The sequence below is a fragment of the Protomyctophum parallelum genome, assembly GCF_964188405.1.
Source record: "Protomyctophum parallelum genome assembly, chromosome: 1".
NCBI classification, from domain to species: Eukaryota; Metazoa; Chordata; class Actinopteri; order Myctophiformes; family Myctophidae; genus Protomyctophum; species Protomyctophum parallelum.
The window spans coordinates 71,463,423-71,480,825 of record NC_139697.1 but is presented as its reverse complement, the minus strand read 5'-3'; the positions used below and the strand labels follow the sequence as shown (position 1 = coordinate 71,480,825).

General features: G+C 42.9%; 1 protein-coding gene across 1 annotated transcript in view; it reads right to left on the bottom strand.

Annotated features, from left to right (window-relative positions):
* The window catches only part of gabrg2 (gamma-aminobutyric acid type A receptor subunit gamma2), a gene marked incomplete at its 3' end in the record, with an annotated part of 76,098 nt that extends 61,947 nt beyond the window's left edge, over positions 1–14,151 (bottom strand). Inside the window, exons 1-2 of the mRNA XM_083789077.1 lie at positions 14,040–14,151; positions 1,740–1,879 (exon numbers count right to left, since the gene is read on the bottom strand). Coding sequence (XP_083645203.1) covers positions 1,740–1,879; positions 14,040–14,149 — 250 coding nt within the window. The 5' untranslated portion in view covers positions 14,150–14,151. The remainder of the gene's footprint in view (positions 1–1,739; positions 1,880–14,039) is intronic.
* Between the last annotated feature and the right edge of the window lie 3,252 nt (positions 14,152–17,403).

Below are 17,403 nucleotides of genomic sequence, written 5' to 3'. Positions count from 1 at the left end.
ACAGTGACATTCCAGAGCTGCTATCCTATAATGACATATGCCCATTGTATATAATGATTGTGAAATATAAGTCTATATCCCAGCAGATTGAGCCAAAGTCTACTGTACAGCACTGCTACAGTATTTAGTAATTTGACAAAGGAAGCACTATACATTGATTGTTTTGTTTTTTTAAGAACAGGAGCCACTTCTCACTTAGAAAATATCCATCTGCTCAATGCAAAAAACCTACTATTTATCCTAGGCCAAACACAGCACACATGTACAGTATATGGCCCATGTCTGGAGATGTGGGAGTGCAATACAGAGCAGCTTGACAGGCATCCAAAAATAAAATGCAGGCCAATATTGTGAATGACAGACTGTGACTATATCCTTGGGAAACTGACCGATGAATCAGGAATTCAAGGCTTTAGCGCGTTCCCTTCATTTCTCTGCTTTGCTATAGTGGTGCATGCTTGACAAGCTGCAGGATATATGCACTTCCCGCAGACACAGGACCCCTGCCCAGCTGTCTGTCAACGTGAAGGGAGAATGCTACTCCTCAGCTGGCTGGCTCTCTGTTTGTCTCCCCGCTTCATATTGACAGACAAGGCTAACAGGGGTGTGATGGATTACTGGCCTCCTAAACCTACACGCAAACAGCACGCACGCACGTGTGCATGCAGTACTGCATCTACACTGTACAGTATGTGTGTACGCGAACAAACATATACCCACAGTGGTGTGCGCACGCAGGCATAAACACACACACACACACACACGCACACTCACACAAAATTACACGCATGCACACTCCTTCTGCTGTCCAACATGTCAATATGTCACTCGACTACATATTGTGCATGTTTAGTACAATGATGGAAAGTAACTAATTTAAGTACTGTTACCTTAACCACATTTTATTATTATTTTATTATAGTTATACTATACTCCATTACATTTCAGAGGTTAAATAAATACATAACAATGTGTTTTAGTACCTATGTTGTGACAATAAAATGTTATTGATTACCTGATTGTGGTGTTTTAAGTTAAGTAAAATTACTTCCACTTCTTCAAACTACTGTATGATCTTAGCAGATACACTATATGGTTGTGATGTGACGCTATTGTACAATGCACTGTTTCTTTTTAAATCAGTCATAATTATAATATCCAGGCATAAGTTATTCACTCTGTAACTTCACTTTTACTAGTGTGTGTGTGTGTGTGTGTGTGTGTGTGTGTGTATGTGTGCTGCTTCTGTTTCCGACTGTGTCTGTAACTTCACTTTTACTAGTCTGTCTGCTGCTTCTGTTTCCGACTGTGTCTGTAACTTCACTTTTACTAGTCTGTCTGCTGCTTCTGTTTCCGACTGTGAAGTGTGTGCGTGCGTGCAGCATGGGGGCACTGACTTAGTGGCCACTGGAGTGCTCAGGCACACTTGGTAATTTCAAAGCACCCGTGACGTCCATTCACGTTAGACCAGTTTATCTGGTGGCGGGGGTGGGGGGGTTTGAGCACCCTTGGCAGTGATAAGAAGTCGGCGCCCCTGTGTGCGTTTGACCGTGCGTGCATGTCTTCGTGCATGTGTGGGGGGTCTCAGCTTATGTCGGATATAATAACGGGGGCTCCAAGGACAGAGAGGTTGTGGACCACTGTAAGAATGTATATTTGGGCCCTGGGAGTGGGCGTAACCCTTTTGTGACTCTGTGACTAATGGTTAACACCGCGGGAGAATGAAAATCGATGCCTACCTCCGATGTCGGGTCGGAGTTTGTTGTCGTAGCCGTCTAGTAGGCTGTTGAGGATGTGCGTGACATCACTCTCGTACACTTTAGGAGTCAGCACCCATGTCTTGTTCGTCACCTCATCGTCGTCATCCGTCTGGAAGGAGCTGTGAGGGTGGAGAGAAGACGAGACATGCCATGACACCTTTGTTTGAGAGGCGAATCACAGATTCCCCTGTTTCACCTTCTTTTGCGGAAGGAAAGGACATAAGAGTGCAAGAGAGAGAGAGAGAGAGAGAGATTTGACTATTTTGGAAACCTTTTCCATACAATATATAGTAGTTATTTCATTCTGCACAAAATGTGGGTGCATATTGCATAATGCACAAAAGGTTGGTGCAAATTGACTGCCACCAAATGCCAACTATCGGTAATGTGGGTTGCAGAGTGTAAACTGAAATACAGTGACACATTATGCAGTGAAAATGTATTACATTTGAGTAGATGGGAATTAAGTGGAAATCGACTAAGCCACAAATCCACTGAAAGCATAGCAGACGTTTCCATGCACAAAGCACTGTGCATTCATTCACACTCTCATGTTGTAAGATGAAGAGCCACTAGTCAGTCTAGAGTCACTCGCTATGCTTTTAGGAACCAATTGTTCAACCTAACAACAACCAGGAATTATAGGCCAAACGCTGCGCACACGGAGGACCTATCCGTTCGGCACAAGCTGTATCCTGCCCGCTGTTTGAAATCAAAGCGAGATGAAAGGACTCGCTGGTTGCTTCTGATCTCTTGGTTCTATCTGCCATTGCATGGAGATGACATCTGTAATGCTATCATAATCCTGTGGCTTGCAGTCTTTTTGATGCCGTGACATATATACACGAGATGCCGTGCTCTGACTCGCAAACCGCTTGGGAAAAAGTCAAAGGCAGCTGAAGCCGTGTATGCTTAGTATGAAGTGTTCAATCAATAGCAAAGCATATAAGGCACTGCTCTGCCCTATAAAGCCAGAGTGAAGTAACTACGAAAGAAAGTAAATCACTGATAAATGGGTTTAAAAGTGTTTTAACTGGTCAGCCAAATGTATATTGAAGTGATATTACACTAATTGTATATCGGTTCTCGAGGTAATTGTTTACCCACAAAAATCACGAAGGCTAATTTGGCCTTTGGGATATACACAAACAAGTCTGTGTCCAAAAACGTCGTTACTGCACTTGGGCTTCAGCTGGCCAATGATGTGCATGGACTGATTTTAAGAAGCGTAAACATAATGCATCTCAGCTAAATGTACTGTTTCTTCTTGTTTGAATAATGACTTTTTGCCTTCAGTACCCCTTTCCGTGATTTCTGAATCCCCTTTACCCGACTACATCGACTACCTATGTTTAAAATAAAACGGCAACATGTCAAACAAGTATTTCTATTCAATAACAGTTGTGCTAGTCAAGTTGATTTGGATGAGATTTAGTTTAACACTTCAGCAGGTTCAGATAAAGTCTGTCAATGTTTATCACAAAACATAACAGTATAATTATGTCCCCGTCCCCCGTCCCAACCCTCCCCCATTTTCCACTTCCTCTTTCCCTGTAGTACACACAAGTTTAGCCTAGCCTAGCCCCGGACCTCAATTTTGAGGTCCGGGCTTACGTGACATGAACGTCCGTCCACTTCCATTAAAGTGCTGCAATTCCACATTTCGCCAGTAGGTAGTGGCATCTTCAACGTTGGATAGCCTTACTGGGGGGCTTGCTGTACATCCACAGCACGTTCCCATTTGAGAAACATGGCACTAGTACAGACTCCACCATTCAGAATAACATTATATTACAAACCCTGGCCTACAGTTTCAATAGGGTACAAATAGACATTTTTAATCTTCACTGAGGTCCCCCAGAGCAGGTTTATAGCCTACTTGGTCCGTTACTTTTGCCCCTACACCAAATCTCGTCACCGAAAACAGCAGATCTACAAGTTTACAACATGGTAGCAATGTGATCCATTTGGAACTTGTAGGAACGCTGGGGTTCATGTGGCTAATATTCAGCTGATGTGTTCAGCAGTTGCTTCCATTAACCTTCAGCATGCAGCAGTCACAGAAGGCGTAAAGTGTATAATAAAAAAACACATAGTTCTATATATCATACCATCATATCAGACTTTTTTATATTGATTGTGTCTCATGTAGACAACTCATGCCAACAATTCTTTGCAAACGGTCTTTGAGACATTGTCCAGTCTGAACCTTTATTTTTATTTTATTTTTATATATATTTCATCACCAGCAGCGACAAAATAAATCTAAATTTCTGTCAACCAATGATTCTCATGGAAATGATTAATTAGATACAGAGTGTTATGCTGGGAAAGGAAAGCTATATTGTGTGTTATTCTGTTATTGATAATCGCTTGGGTAGATTAGACAGTTTCCCATGAAACAGCTCCCTCATCATGACCCTGACTCACTGTGTGGAAGTGATCAGGGTATATGTTATCCTTTCACTTCCACACTCTTCCACACACAGACTATATTAATGAAATAGAATGATTCTGGTGAATGCTTTATAATTATTATTGTACTCCAGTGTAGAGACTGAATCAAAGTGTGTGTGTGTGTGTGTGTGTGTGTGTGTGTGTGTGTGTGTGTGTGTGTGTGTGTGTGTGTGTGTGTGTGTGTGTGTGTGTGTGTGTGTGTGTGCGAGCGCACGCTTAAATTAATAATGGCCACATCAGTGTGCAGATGAAGACTTGCTGAGAGCAACATAGTGCTGCCATTAAGCAAGAATATGTGAAGAGACTTGGAAACACAAAGTGTGTGTGTGTCAGAGAGAGAGAGACAGAGAGAGAGACAAGAGAGTAAGGGAGATTAATGGTGTATCTACACATGGGATGGATGGATGGATACCGCTGAAGGAAGAGACTCAGCGACCACAGTTCTGGGCCACTTCTATCACTCTGGTAACCATGGAATCAGATCAGGACGGTATAGGCTGGGGAACTAAAGCACAACCTTGAACGGGTTGTGAGCCTTCATAACAGGGCTTCACAGCGAGAGGGAAACCAAGGCCGCGCCAAGCCTTCAGATGAAAGCAAAAATGCATAACAAAGGGGGAGAATGTATTTCCGTGGCACGAACACAAAAGGAAAAGGATCAGAAGTCTTAATAGCTTTCCCATGCTCTTACGGTTGATGTGAGACCTCGTGTTTGGAACGGCAGCCCGCCTAAAGCATGCATTATGGGGCCATTAAGTGCCATCTGTCTCCACCCTGAAACCACCCGCCCCGACACATCAAATGTTCATTATATTGCTCAGGTGGACCTTTTTAAATATGTCTTACTGGAAGGAGTGAGTGGACATGTCCTGGGAAATCCTATTCAGCTATTCCACATGACAGCCAAGAGCAAAACGAAGAGAGGCAGAGAGGCGTATGGAGACGTATACAGAGAGATTATGAGAGGGGAAGTCCCTGAGAGTGAGATACAAGTTGTTTGCTAAACACTGAACATAGATACAGATCCTAGTGTGGATGGATGGATGGATAGGACCACGTACAATGACAACAAGTCCCTAGGACTACTTTGTGTTATGCTTTTAGTCTTAATGTCTGACTAATAAAGTAATCAATCGATAGATATTGATTCATTCATATAATGCATCACATACATACATACATACATACATACATACATACATACATACATACATACATACATACATACATACATACATACATACATACATACATACATACATATGTACAGGTATGCGGTCTAGCTTAAACTTGGACTCAGGGGGGTGGACGCCTCTGCCTTGCATAGTCCCCAGTGAATAGGCAGTTGGCCCTTCACTGGTAACCCTATTTTGGACTCATTTTAAATATATGAAGGTATTGCGGGCAGGGATTTTTACCAAAAAGGCCCCCCCCCCCCCTTTTAAAATACACACACACATACATACCTACATACATACATTTCAGACGTTTTAGCAGTTTTTAAGGACCCACTTTTAGGCCAGTGCACCAGAGCAAATTCTTGCCTTTTTTTAAACCCTACCCATTCTAACCAAATACATACATACATACTGTACATACATACATACATACATACATACTGTACATACATACATAGTCAGTCTGAGAGAGATTCTCCAGATTTTGTAAGGTGCTGCTGCAGTTCCTCATCTATATTCATCTGTGGGAGTAATGTCTCTGTGAATAGAAATACTCCCGAGACAAACGGATCAAAGCAGAGCCGTGAGTTATCCACCGCAGACAGATCTGCCTGCTAATTTGATACCGGAAGTCCACAGAGGGGGGGCCTGTGTGCAATGGTAAACAGTTGTGATTTAACACACTAGTAGTCAACAAGATTGAGGACAACCTGGTGCCCTTAATTTTGGATAGAGTAGGCCTACACATTATTTCAACATCACCAAGAGAGCCATAGCCTATAGTGTGCACTGCAGCACACAACAAATATAAACGGTAATCTATTTGTTAGTGTCATAGTATGTACGTAAAATGGAAACTCACTTGCATATTTGCTTTCTGCATTGCATTAATAGTATATACATAATTTACACTTCCAATGCATATCATGTAAATGTGTGGAGAAACACCCCTGCAAGCAGGAGAGCTCATGCCAAAGTGGCTCAAATTGTAATGGGTTACGTGTCCCACCAGCAGCGACTGGGCAGTGGGCACCCACTTTACTAGCCACTGAAGTGTCCCTTTAATGTGAAAACTGAGCCTGTGCAATTTTGAAATCTCATTTGTCCATTTCTGCTGAGCACCGCCGAGTACAGTGTCAGGTCTCTGTACCAGATTGCAGAGAAGAGCCTTGTCTGTGAAGTTTGTAAAGATTCATTACAAGGTCTAGGGAGGGCAATATCAGTTATGGAAACCACTGTTTGTCTACTATTAGCATCCCCATCAAGTTCTCCTGTGCCGCCATCTCCCTGTGTACTGCAAGTACATAATTGCAGATAATGAAGGCACACGTCCTAATGAATATACTGCGGCCTGGTATCCGATATGAAACCGGCTCTGTGCCCTATATGGCAACCATACAACAACACTTGTGCTTTGCCAACTAGTCACAAGAAGCACAACATAAAAGCTTATCTCACACAGGCCCTGTTCATTCCGGCACAAACAACAAAACGGACAATTTCATGGAGCTTGTTGTAGCATCTTCAGCAGTGCCACCATCTATTATTCTGAGTAGATACAAATTACCCTCCCTGGGGTGCTTTATCGTGGAGAAGGATGGAAACAGATTGGTTGTCACTTTGCAAATGGCTGTTCCCGGCTACCATATACCCTGAGGACACTCGTGGCAATTAGCAACAGATCACCTGGCCTACGGTGGCCCACGAGGCTCCATTTAACCCAGTGGTTCCCCACACTGAGGGTCGGCACCCCCAGGGGGGTCCCGTCACCAGATGATGAGCTTAATGTGCAGCATTGTTTTCTCAATAACAGTAAACAAACCAACATACAGTCAAATATTACGTAAGAAAGAGGCACACGTTGTGAGAATGGTAAGTCCGACCACCCGTTAGTCCGACCTATACGTGGCCGGTTAAGACTGAGGTTAGCGTTAGTGACCTACGACACGTGGCCGGTTAAGACTGAGGTTAGGGTTAGCAACCTACATGGCCGGTTAGGACTGAGGTTAGGGTTAGCGACCTACGTTGCCGGTTAAGACTGAGGTTAGGGTTAGCGACCTACGTGTCCGGTTAAGACTGAGGTTAGCGTCAGTGACCTACATGGCCGGTTAAGACTGAGGTTAGGGTTAGTGACCTACGACACGTGGCCGGTTAAGACTGAGGTTAGGGTTAGCGACCTACATGGCCGGTTAGGACTGAGGTTAGGGTTAGCGACCTACATGGCTGGTTAAGACTGAGGTGTGGCCAGTTATGACAGAGGTTGGGGTTAGGGTTTGGGATAGTATTAGTTCGGAATTATGGAAGGTCGGGATATTGAGAGGTTGGAATAATGACATTGTGAGAATAGCCAAAATACAAGCTTTCACAATATTGATCACGTGGCACCCAGTCAAACCACTGCAATTCCAAATGCTTGTCAGGGTGGGGGGTCCCCAGTTGAAATATGATTATTTTGGGGGGTAGAGTCCTGAAAAGTTTGGGAACCCTTGATTTAACCAACCTCTCACAGTATAAAGGCATGTACCGACTTATAGACTCTCAACAGGCCAACAGCCAACAGCCTACATCATTAAGTCAAGTAAATTAATGCAAATGAGAGAACCTGAAAAGGTGGCTGAATTGTAAAGTGAAACCAGGTAAAGATTCAAGCTCTGACCTATTGAACAGAGAGGCGAATTACTGGAAAAGCTCTAGTTCAATGCTAAGCCTCCATGATTAGTGAGCATTCCTTATGAAAAAGCATGGACTGTGTTTTCCTGGAGTGGAGTGGGAAACAAAGGTGCTGTACGGTGGGGGGGAACATTTATTAACCTTTTTAAATGTACCCCTGGCTCACCCATGCTATATCCCTGTGGCCTTTAGAAAGAAACCCATGCATGCACACGCTGTTTTGGATTAAGGAAAGCCTTGAGACCTATATTTTTCTAGAGAGTCTCTCCGGATAAAGATAGGCTAGGTCTATTACCTGCAGGGCTAAGACAGCAGCAGTGTGGTGAAATACTTTACTCTGAGCACTATCGGATTCGTACAGTGTGTGTACAGTGGAAGTGACAGCACTACATTATGATGGAAGTTGTAAATCCCCATGACCCTATGCTGGGATTATTGTAACGCTCACCAGGGGCTGTTCTGAATGCCAATAATAATATCCCAAATATTAAGATCCCCACGCCGTGCGTGATGACTGTGACATAATCTCAGCCAGTGGGGAGACATAGCTGCAGGCATTTGTGACAGTCAACTGTTCTGTCGAACTGTCTTCCACCAGGCAAAGCATAGATCGACATCTGCACAGTATCAACGCCATTTCTTAAGGTGCAGTGGCATTCTAAAGAACAGGAAGGCTCAAGTCTGGGATGAATGAATATACATACAGTATACAGTTAACAGCCAGTAGTCCAAATGTTTCCGACAGATGAGGAGAGCACAAATGAGGACGCAAATTAGTTCAGTGGGTAAAATGTGATTTGTATGGTTTGGGAATTGAAGCTAAGAGGAATAATACAGCAATTACATTTTTAGCCATACAGTATACGTACATTGTAAATATTTTTTTTTACTACACAGTAAAGTCCTCAGTGTTTTTTTTGTTCTTTAATTTTTATCCCACGATTTTGCAACCCAGTTTTTTCACCCAGTGCCAATTATCTAATGTAATCCTGGGCACTACACTTCCTCTGCCAACCTGGGGGGGCAGCGGACTGACCTCATGCCTCCTTCTATGCATGAGGAGTCCAAGCTGCTTCTTTTCACCTGACAGGGGGGATTTTCCCTGGCCGGCGCGTGGAAGGAACACGTTATTCCGACCAGTTCCTTTCCCCTCCATCAGGCGCCCCAGCTGGCCAGGGGAGTTAGTTTTAGAGACCAGGATTACTGCATGTTTTTTGTGAGGGTACCTACCCTATGAGACACGGGGAGAACATGCAAACTCCACACAGAAAGGCCCTTTCGCCAACCCCACCTCGGGTATGGGCACTGATGCGGAGGAGGGAAACACGCCCACAGCGTCCCCAGCGGGAATCGAACCCAGGACCTTCTAGCTGCTCAGTGTTAACCCATTTTGGGTGGGAACCCCTTTTGGTGTTAGCGTTATGTTATGCTTTAGCTATATTGAAAAATAGCAGATCTAGAAGCCCATAGCGCGCCACAAACTTGTAGGTCTGCTATTTTTTAACGACTGACATAGAAACATAGTTTTTTCAGAAAACTGTCAGGATGTAGAAGACATTTTTAGAATCTGATGTCAGGTCAAAATGGGTTAAAGGTGCAGTAAGTGCAGCCAGTGCAGCAAGTTTTTGTTGTTTTTCTTCAGGCATTGACAAATATATTAATTTGGTGTTTTCAGTGTTTACGATAGAGGGTGCTCTTTTTCTCTGCTTTCTCGTTACTTGCGCAAGCAGAGCACACAAGTACAGTTTTTTGGCTGCGTATGTCGGTGACTGCCTCGCCCAATCAGGGATTGTGAGTTTTTGGTGGTCCCCTTGGCCAATCAGGGCTTGTGTAGTTTTGGTGGCATCGCTTGAATGGTGGTCCCTTATTGGCTGTCAACAACGTTTTGGAACAGCAGTTGTAATAGACATTTGTTAGTAGCAGTAATTTGCGTGCTCTGCTTGCGCACAAGTAGCGCACGAGAGCACGCTAGAGACTGTTCTAGAGAAACTCTGGCAGTTAATGAGTTTTAAATAGTTCTATATTCTCATCGCAATCATTACTATAGTGTATTTGTTCAGTAACATTGGTCTCCCTGTCTCTCCAGCTCTTTAGTAAAAAGATATGACTTAGAACCTTTTAATTACAAAATTCTTAAAGAGCAAAATACATCCAGATAGACATCAGGAATCCGCCCCTCAAATATAAAATATTTAAATCCTAACATTTCTCTTATTCATCCACAAACTGATAACAATCAAAACAACAACGCCCTATTAAGACTGGTAGACAGTATCTGGTTAAAAACAACATTATAGGGATTGATATGTTGTGATATTCTGCATCTTGTTTTGCCAATATACAAAACACACATGATCAACGATCGCACATGATCAATCAAAAAATGTCCTTCTCAATTTTCTCTTTGAATATACTATACATGCAATATTTGTTAATTATTTCAATGTTGAAACCAATCCCTTGGATCTATCACATTCAAATACGAAATGTTGGTGGCAACTGGCAACGTACAGGATATTCAGTTGGGCTAAAGCGTTATTCCATAGTCTAATATTTTCGGTGGTGAGGTGACCACCGAACTACAACATGACGTCACTGAGCCGTGGTGAAGAGCAAACCACCACCACTCTCCCCAGCCCTTCTCTCTGTTTTTACTCACCACCACTCCACGTTATTTCAGCTCCGGTGGTCACCTCACCACCGGAGCGGTGGTCACCTCACCACCGGAGCGGTGGTCACCTCACCACCGAAAATCCAGACGGATGAATAGGCCTTCACTGTGTTTTTACACATAAGGGACATTTACTTTGCATCGACATTTAACCCTTTATATTAATAATAATAATAATAAAACTTTATTTGTATAGCACCTTTCATGACATGAAATGCAGCTCAAAGTGCTTTACAGAACAATGGAGAATAAAAGAAAAGCAAGGCAACGACAAAAAACAAGCAGTAATGCAATACAGTGAGGACATGAATAACAAAAAAATAAAAATAATAAAAGATCAATTAAAAGCAATGTTGTAGAAGTGGGTCTTGAGCTGAGCTTTAAAAATGTCTACAGAGGCTGCCTGACGAAGGCATAGGCGGAGCTTGAAGTTGACGCTGGGGGGTGCGACTGCTTGGCCAACGACACCCGCGATTTTTTTAACCTTTATTTTATTATTTTAGCGTTTTTACAATGCCCTAACCCCTAAAAATTAGTTATTTAGGTAGTACAGCAGCTCACACACATGCACTACAGCCATACAGCGAGTCATCATATCATGATAAGAGAGATGATTACAAACTACAGTCAGAAGCCAGAAGGTATTAAAGTTTAAAAAAAAAAAAAAAAAAAAATCATGCTTCCTCAGGTAGATAATGTTCACCGTTTGGTTACATATACGGTATGTTCACTCTCTGAGTTTAACTCTGAGGATACGTAGTTGGGATGTACTGTAGCTGAGATGTGACTGGCTCATCCAGTTGCTCTTATATAATATAAATAAAATCCAGCCATTGAGTTTGACAACCATTGCAGAAACAAGCTAACTTTGGCATTCATTGATAGTAATTGAATTCGAACAGAACTGCTTTCCTTTGACCCCCTAGGGGTCCGAAGACCCCTGCTCTTATTGGATGGATTTTACATCACAGACCAGTGTTTACAATAGCTACCAATTCTCATTTAACTGCGACCGTATAGGTCGCAGATTACTATGAAAACCTGAAACAAATCAATCAGTCTGTCTGTCTGTCAGTCCGTCCGTCACTCCTCGTGACATGCTCCATTTATGGCCGTCAGTCCGTCACGCCCCGTGACCACACTCCATATATGGCTGTCGGATCGTCACGCCTCGTGACACGCTCCTATGGCCGTCTATGAAGACCACAACACTGACCATCAAACCCTGGATAGCCATACATGGAGAAGACCTACAGTATCTGCATATATGGAGCCGGCCAGCAACTCTACATCTGACCTCAAACCCTTAGATCTCCATATATGGAGCTGACCTGTTCTGACATTCCATATTTGTTGATCCTCCCCACTCGTCCTTCCTCTTCGATGTCTCCCTTTTGACTGATATCTGTCCATTCAAAATCAACAGGCCTGTCTCAAAGTTATTAGCACAGCCGCGCCCAGTAGCCAGTGAAACCAGTTCTCAATTATCACACATTGTACGGTACGCCCTATCCGGCCCGAAAACGTCAATTTAATTTTTTACTGGTTTAAATGGAAGATTACAGTATACTTCGTGTTTGACACAGCTGCACAGCTGACTGGAAAAGAGCCAGCTTAGGTGGCTGGAAGGAGACTCCCATGCAGACCAAGGATGAGTTGGAGGGTTTATATCTCCAAAACATGACAGGAACATCTTGGGATCCCCCAGAATGAAGTTACTAATTTTTCTGTGGAGAGTGAAGTCTAGACCTGGAGCTCTCTGGTGGAGCTGTTGGCCCTGCGACCCGACTATGGATAAGCGGATGAATGGATGGATGGATGGACTGAATTATGATTATCACCCACCCCGTTGATTTAGACACTTTTGATTACGATGAATGATGCTTAACACTGTATAATTAGTTATTTCCATGAGTGTATTATGATACAGTACCACACACAGTAAGTCATTACAATGATTTGTTATGGTGATTGTTATAGCCTATATATGAATATTCATCAGTTCCTTCAGACGTCATAGGCCCTATATATATACCAACTGGTATTATGTCTGCATTCTTTGTTGTATGCTAATTGGACTACCACGATCTTAATTAACACTAGGCCTACTGTGTAGTAGGCTACCATCCCTAAGGCACGCATAAGGCACATCACATAGCCTACACATATAGGGATAGGGACCCTATGATAAGGTTGAGCAGTAGCCTGTAGGCTATACGTAAAGTCCCTGTTGTTGCATTTAACCGCACGTCGGTGATTGAGCTACAGACTGATTTATCAGCCTCCATTTTTCACCTTCTGGCAGCAGAAGAGGGTGGAGGCTTTACGAGTCTGATGATCCAACCACCCACTTCCTCCGATCTATATTATGCTCTTATATGTGTAATGCAAATTGCGTCATGAGGACGTCTTAAGACTATTTCTAGTGAGAGGGGGGGGGGACAACCGAAATGACGTTCTGTCAGCCAGAAAATGCATGCGCAGACAGAGTGTCCATATGTGTTATCTTTATTGTGCCTTTACAGTTCTATTTTCTATGAATGTCTGCCATTTTGAAATATTTCCTCTGTTTCCCCCCCAAATACGGAAAAGATATCTTCAATCGGCTTATAAAAACGCCCTGATTTTATTTCCCCTACAAGAAAACATCGCTCGCTTTATTCAGAAAGAGGCTTTATCTTAATTGGAATAAATACATCGATATTTGACACAGGCAGCTTCGTAGCCTATGCAACCTTACAGCTTCAGTCAACGTATAGTAGGCTACTGGATTGCATTTCTGTCAGCACCACTCGTATTTGCTCATAAACCTTATACACAAGGCATGCTATATAGGTATCTGTAAATGTATAGGCTATGCCACTGTGTAGCTGTCTATGGCCAGCCTGTTGCGATCGTTTTGCTTGTTCATTGTAAACAAATATTAGTTACTATATAAAAATCCCTTTAGCCTAATGTATACTCCGTAGTACGACGGTGTCGCTTGCCGAAAAGGCAAAATACAACCCAGTCTGTATAGGCCATGAACGCAAAACGCAGCGACTTTAGTCAATGTAACCTATTGGGGCTGTCAAAAGCTCTTCACAAGGTGTGATATAAACTCCATGCCTTGACCTCCTCCTCTTTCCAAGCCCGTTGATCCGACATGATCCCTCGATCTCTAAACGCATATAAATTGAATATACAATTGTAGCCTACAGATGCACAACCACCCAGACAGAAATATACCTGCCTTTTGTCAAAAGCAGACCAACAAAGACTAACACACAGTCTACGAGGTTCGGGGGAAGCTTTGCTGCTTACCTTGTAGGAAGATGACTGAATATGAACACCCACAGAAACAGCTTCACGGGGAAGGAATAAGGCTTCGCCATCGCTGCCGAGCATTTGGAGGCTACATTCGGTGAGCCCATCGTCAACGTCCCCGCGGTTCCTCTGTACGGCAGATGAACGCGTCCCTCGTATTCTAGCCTACTGTGTTTCCTCCCTATCATACATTACGATGCACATAGCAGAGCGGGTCTGAACATTAGACCCGAGGTGGAGGGACGAACGGCGAAAAAAACAACCGATGGAAGTCGATCAAGGCGTCTGAGATGTTTTCCCTTTTTTTTTTTTTTTTCCTCCACGGCGAGATTATTTTTGTATACGATCACCAAAGAGAAGCCTTCTCCGTACTATATGGCCTAAACCCCCCCACCAGACTTGCCGAAGCCCCGTCGTAACAGGCTATATATCTAAATATCCAGCTGCTGATAGAAGCATTGGAGCCTCGGTCTGAATGCAGATTACAACACTGGGGGTCAGAGAGAGTAGCTGCACGTTGCTGCAGCACGGCTCAACACATGCGTGGTTCCACCGAGCGGAAGCATAGCGGGAGAATAGGGGGATAAGCGTTAGCTCCGTGCCTAAAATAAGGACGGATCATGGGGGGGGGGGGGGGGGGGGGGGGATTTCTGTTGAGGATATAGGTGCATATATATATGCATTTGACGTGAGGGGTGGGTACCGTGTATGAACCCAATCTTAATTCCAAATATTTTCCACGGCATAAAAAAAAAAAACCGGTGACACTGGCCCTATGGCTGCGAGAGCGAGAATGTCAATGAAAATATTTTTGTTTTTGTCTACACGACGCACGTAACAATTGAATTGGTTTGCCTATACGTCGTGGCTTTCAGCACTAAGGACAGTTCCGTGATCAGCACCACGGATAACGACCGTCAGAACTCTCCTGCTTTCGTCAGAGAGAACAGCTCTGAGAGACTCGACCATCATACATGGCCCATTTGCTGTGACGGAAATAAAGACGCTCACCCTCAAAATGGAGCCCTGAAATATTGATTGATTAAGGTTACATTTGAACCAGCACTTATATAAATAATGTAGGATGCACTTCTGATTCTGATACAAACCTTGAATAAAAATATTTTGAAAAGAAAGGATGCACAACCACTAACAGACTGTTAAGTCAAGCATTTTCATTTCTATCACAAAAAATCACACCCGTGTGAAATGAGGAGCGCTCTTCTCATCGTAGCCAACATCAATTTATGTTATAGTGGACATTTGGCATTGCTACATATGCAGGTCCCTTATTGGCCGAGCGCTCCCATGCACCAACATGTGATTGGTTAGCCGATTTGCTCGTTTACATATAAGTTTTCCCTTCAATGCCAATGGCATTTAATGTTTAATTTACATCATGTTTAGCGGAATTATCATCATACATCATGCATCATCTCATACTGGCCGATTTCAGAATGCCTGTGATTGGTTGGCTGATTTGCTCGTTTACATATGATTTAAATATTCCCTTCAACGTCAATGGCGTTTAATATTTTGATGTTTCATTTACGTCATCTGACGTAATTTCTCTGTTCATTGTCAATGGCAAATATTGAGACGGGCGGGGACAAGATTTAGCGGACATTTGACCGGAATTCAATGGCAAATCTTAAGACACAGGTGTATGGTGACAAAAGCTGTTTATAGAAGTTTATAGAAATCACACCCGTGTGAAGTGAGGGGTGCTCTTATCATCGTACATCATCATGACGTAAAGTAGACACTGTCTATTTGCTCAGACACTATGACTTAACATTGAGTGCTAGAGTTTTCTATGAGCTCAGGCTTGGTGGTGCTAAGCGATTAACATTGGACTTTTGAACTTTTTCGGGGGCCCACAGCGAGGGGCTTCTTATAGCGAGAATCACACCGCATAAATCAAAAGAAAGCCTAACTTGTCCACTTCAATGTTTAAAAAATGATTTTACCATATTCAATTCTGGAGATATTGACCTTTTTCTAACACCTGCTTTTGCCTGCACGCTGCTCGCTTGAAAAAACAGCAGAGATATGGAAGGTTGAAGTTGACAGACATTGACAGACAGATATAAAAATGAACACAAATAATATCATATACATACTACACACTGAATGAAAGCCCTGAATGTCTACTTTTAGGAGGAAAACAAATACACATTGATCCCATGTACAGTTTGTCAGTGATTGGCTATTGAATGCAGCTTGCGCCCACCAGAGAGAACTTCAGAGAAGGCATGGACCTGAAGAACTATTATTCACAAAATAAGGCCTATAGCGACATGTACATATACTATATACCGTATGAAACAGATAAAATAAAAATCACACCCCTGTGAAGTGAGCAGTGCAATGTTGCACAACATTGCACTGCTCACTTCACAGGGTTGTGATTTTTCAAAAATAGCTAAAGCATAACATGATGCTAACACCAAAATGGGTTCCCGTTCAGAATGGGTTAACAATAAAAGCAGAACATTCCGGTGTACACCCATATTTGGGCGTACGCCACGTTGATAAATGAGGGCCATAGTGTCTATTTTACGTCATGATGATGTACGATGATAAGAGCACCCCTCACACACCCCTTCACATATATATATATATATATATATATATATATATATATACAGCTTTTGTACCCCAAAAAACGACGTCATCTTGTCCCCCACGCCACACGTCTCATATTTTGCCAATTCACTTGCATAATGGAACAAGACAAGGAAAAAGAAAAGAAAAGCTGGTATGATAACTAAGAACTTATAAATACTTTGTGTTGAGATGAGAAGGTTGGTCCCATTGGAAACCTGAGGTGGTCAAATGGTATCTCTATCTTTGGTCTATATTAAGCACGCCAGTCTCACCGCCACACCGGTGTTTCAGCCAGCAATGACACAGGTCTCATAGGGGTAATTAAACAATGACACAGGTCTCATAGGGGTAATTAAACATTGACACAGGTCTCATAGGGGTAATTAAACATTGACACAGGTCTCATAGGGGTAATGAAACATTGACACAGGTCTCATAGGGGTAATTAAACATTGACACAGGTCTCATAGGGGTAATGAAACATTGACACAGGTCTCATAGGGGTAATGAAACAATGACACAGGTCTCATAGGGGTAATGAAACAATGACACAGGTCTCATAGGGGGAATGAAACAATGACACAGGTCTCATAGGGGTAATGAAACAATGACACAGGTCTCATAGGGGTAATGAAACATTGACACAGGTCTCATAGGGGTAATTAAACATTGACACAGGTCTCATAGGGGTAAGGAAACAATGACACAGGTCTCATAGGGGTAATTAAACATTGACACAGGTCTCATAGGG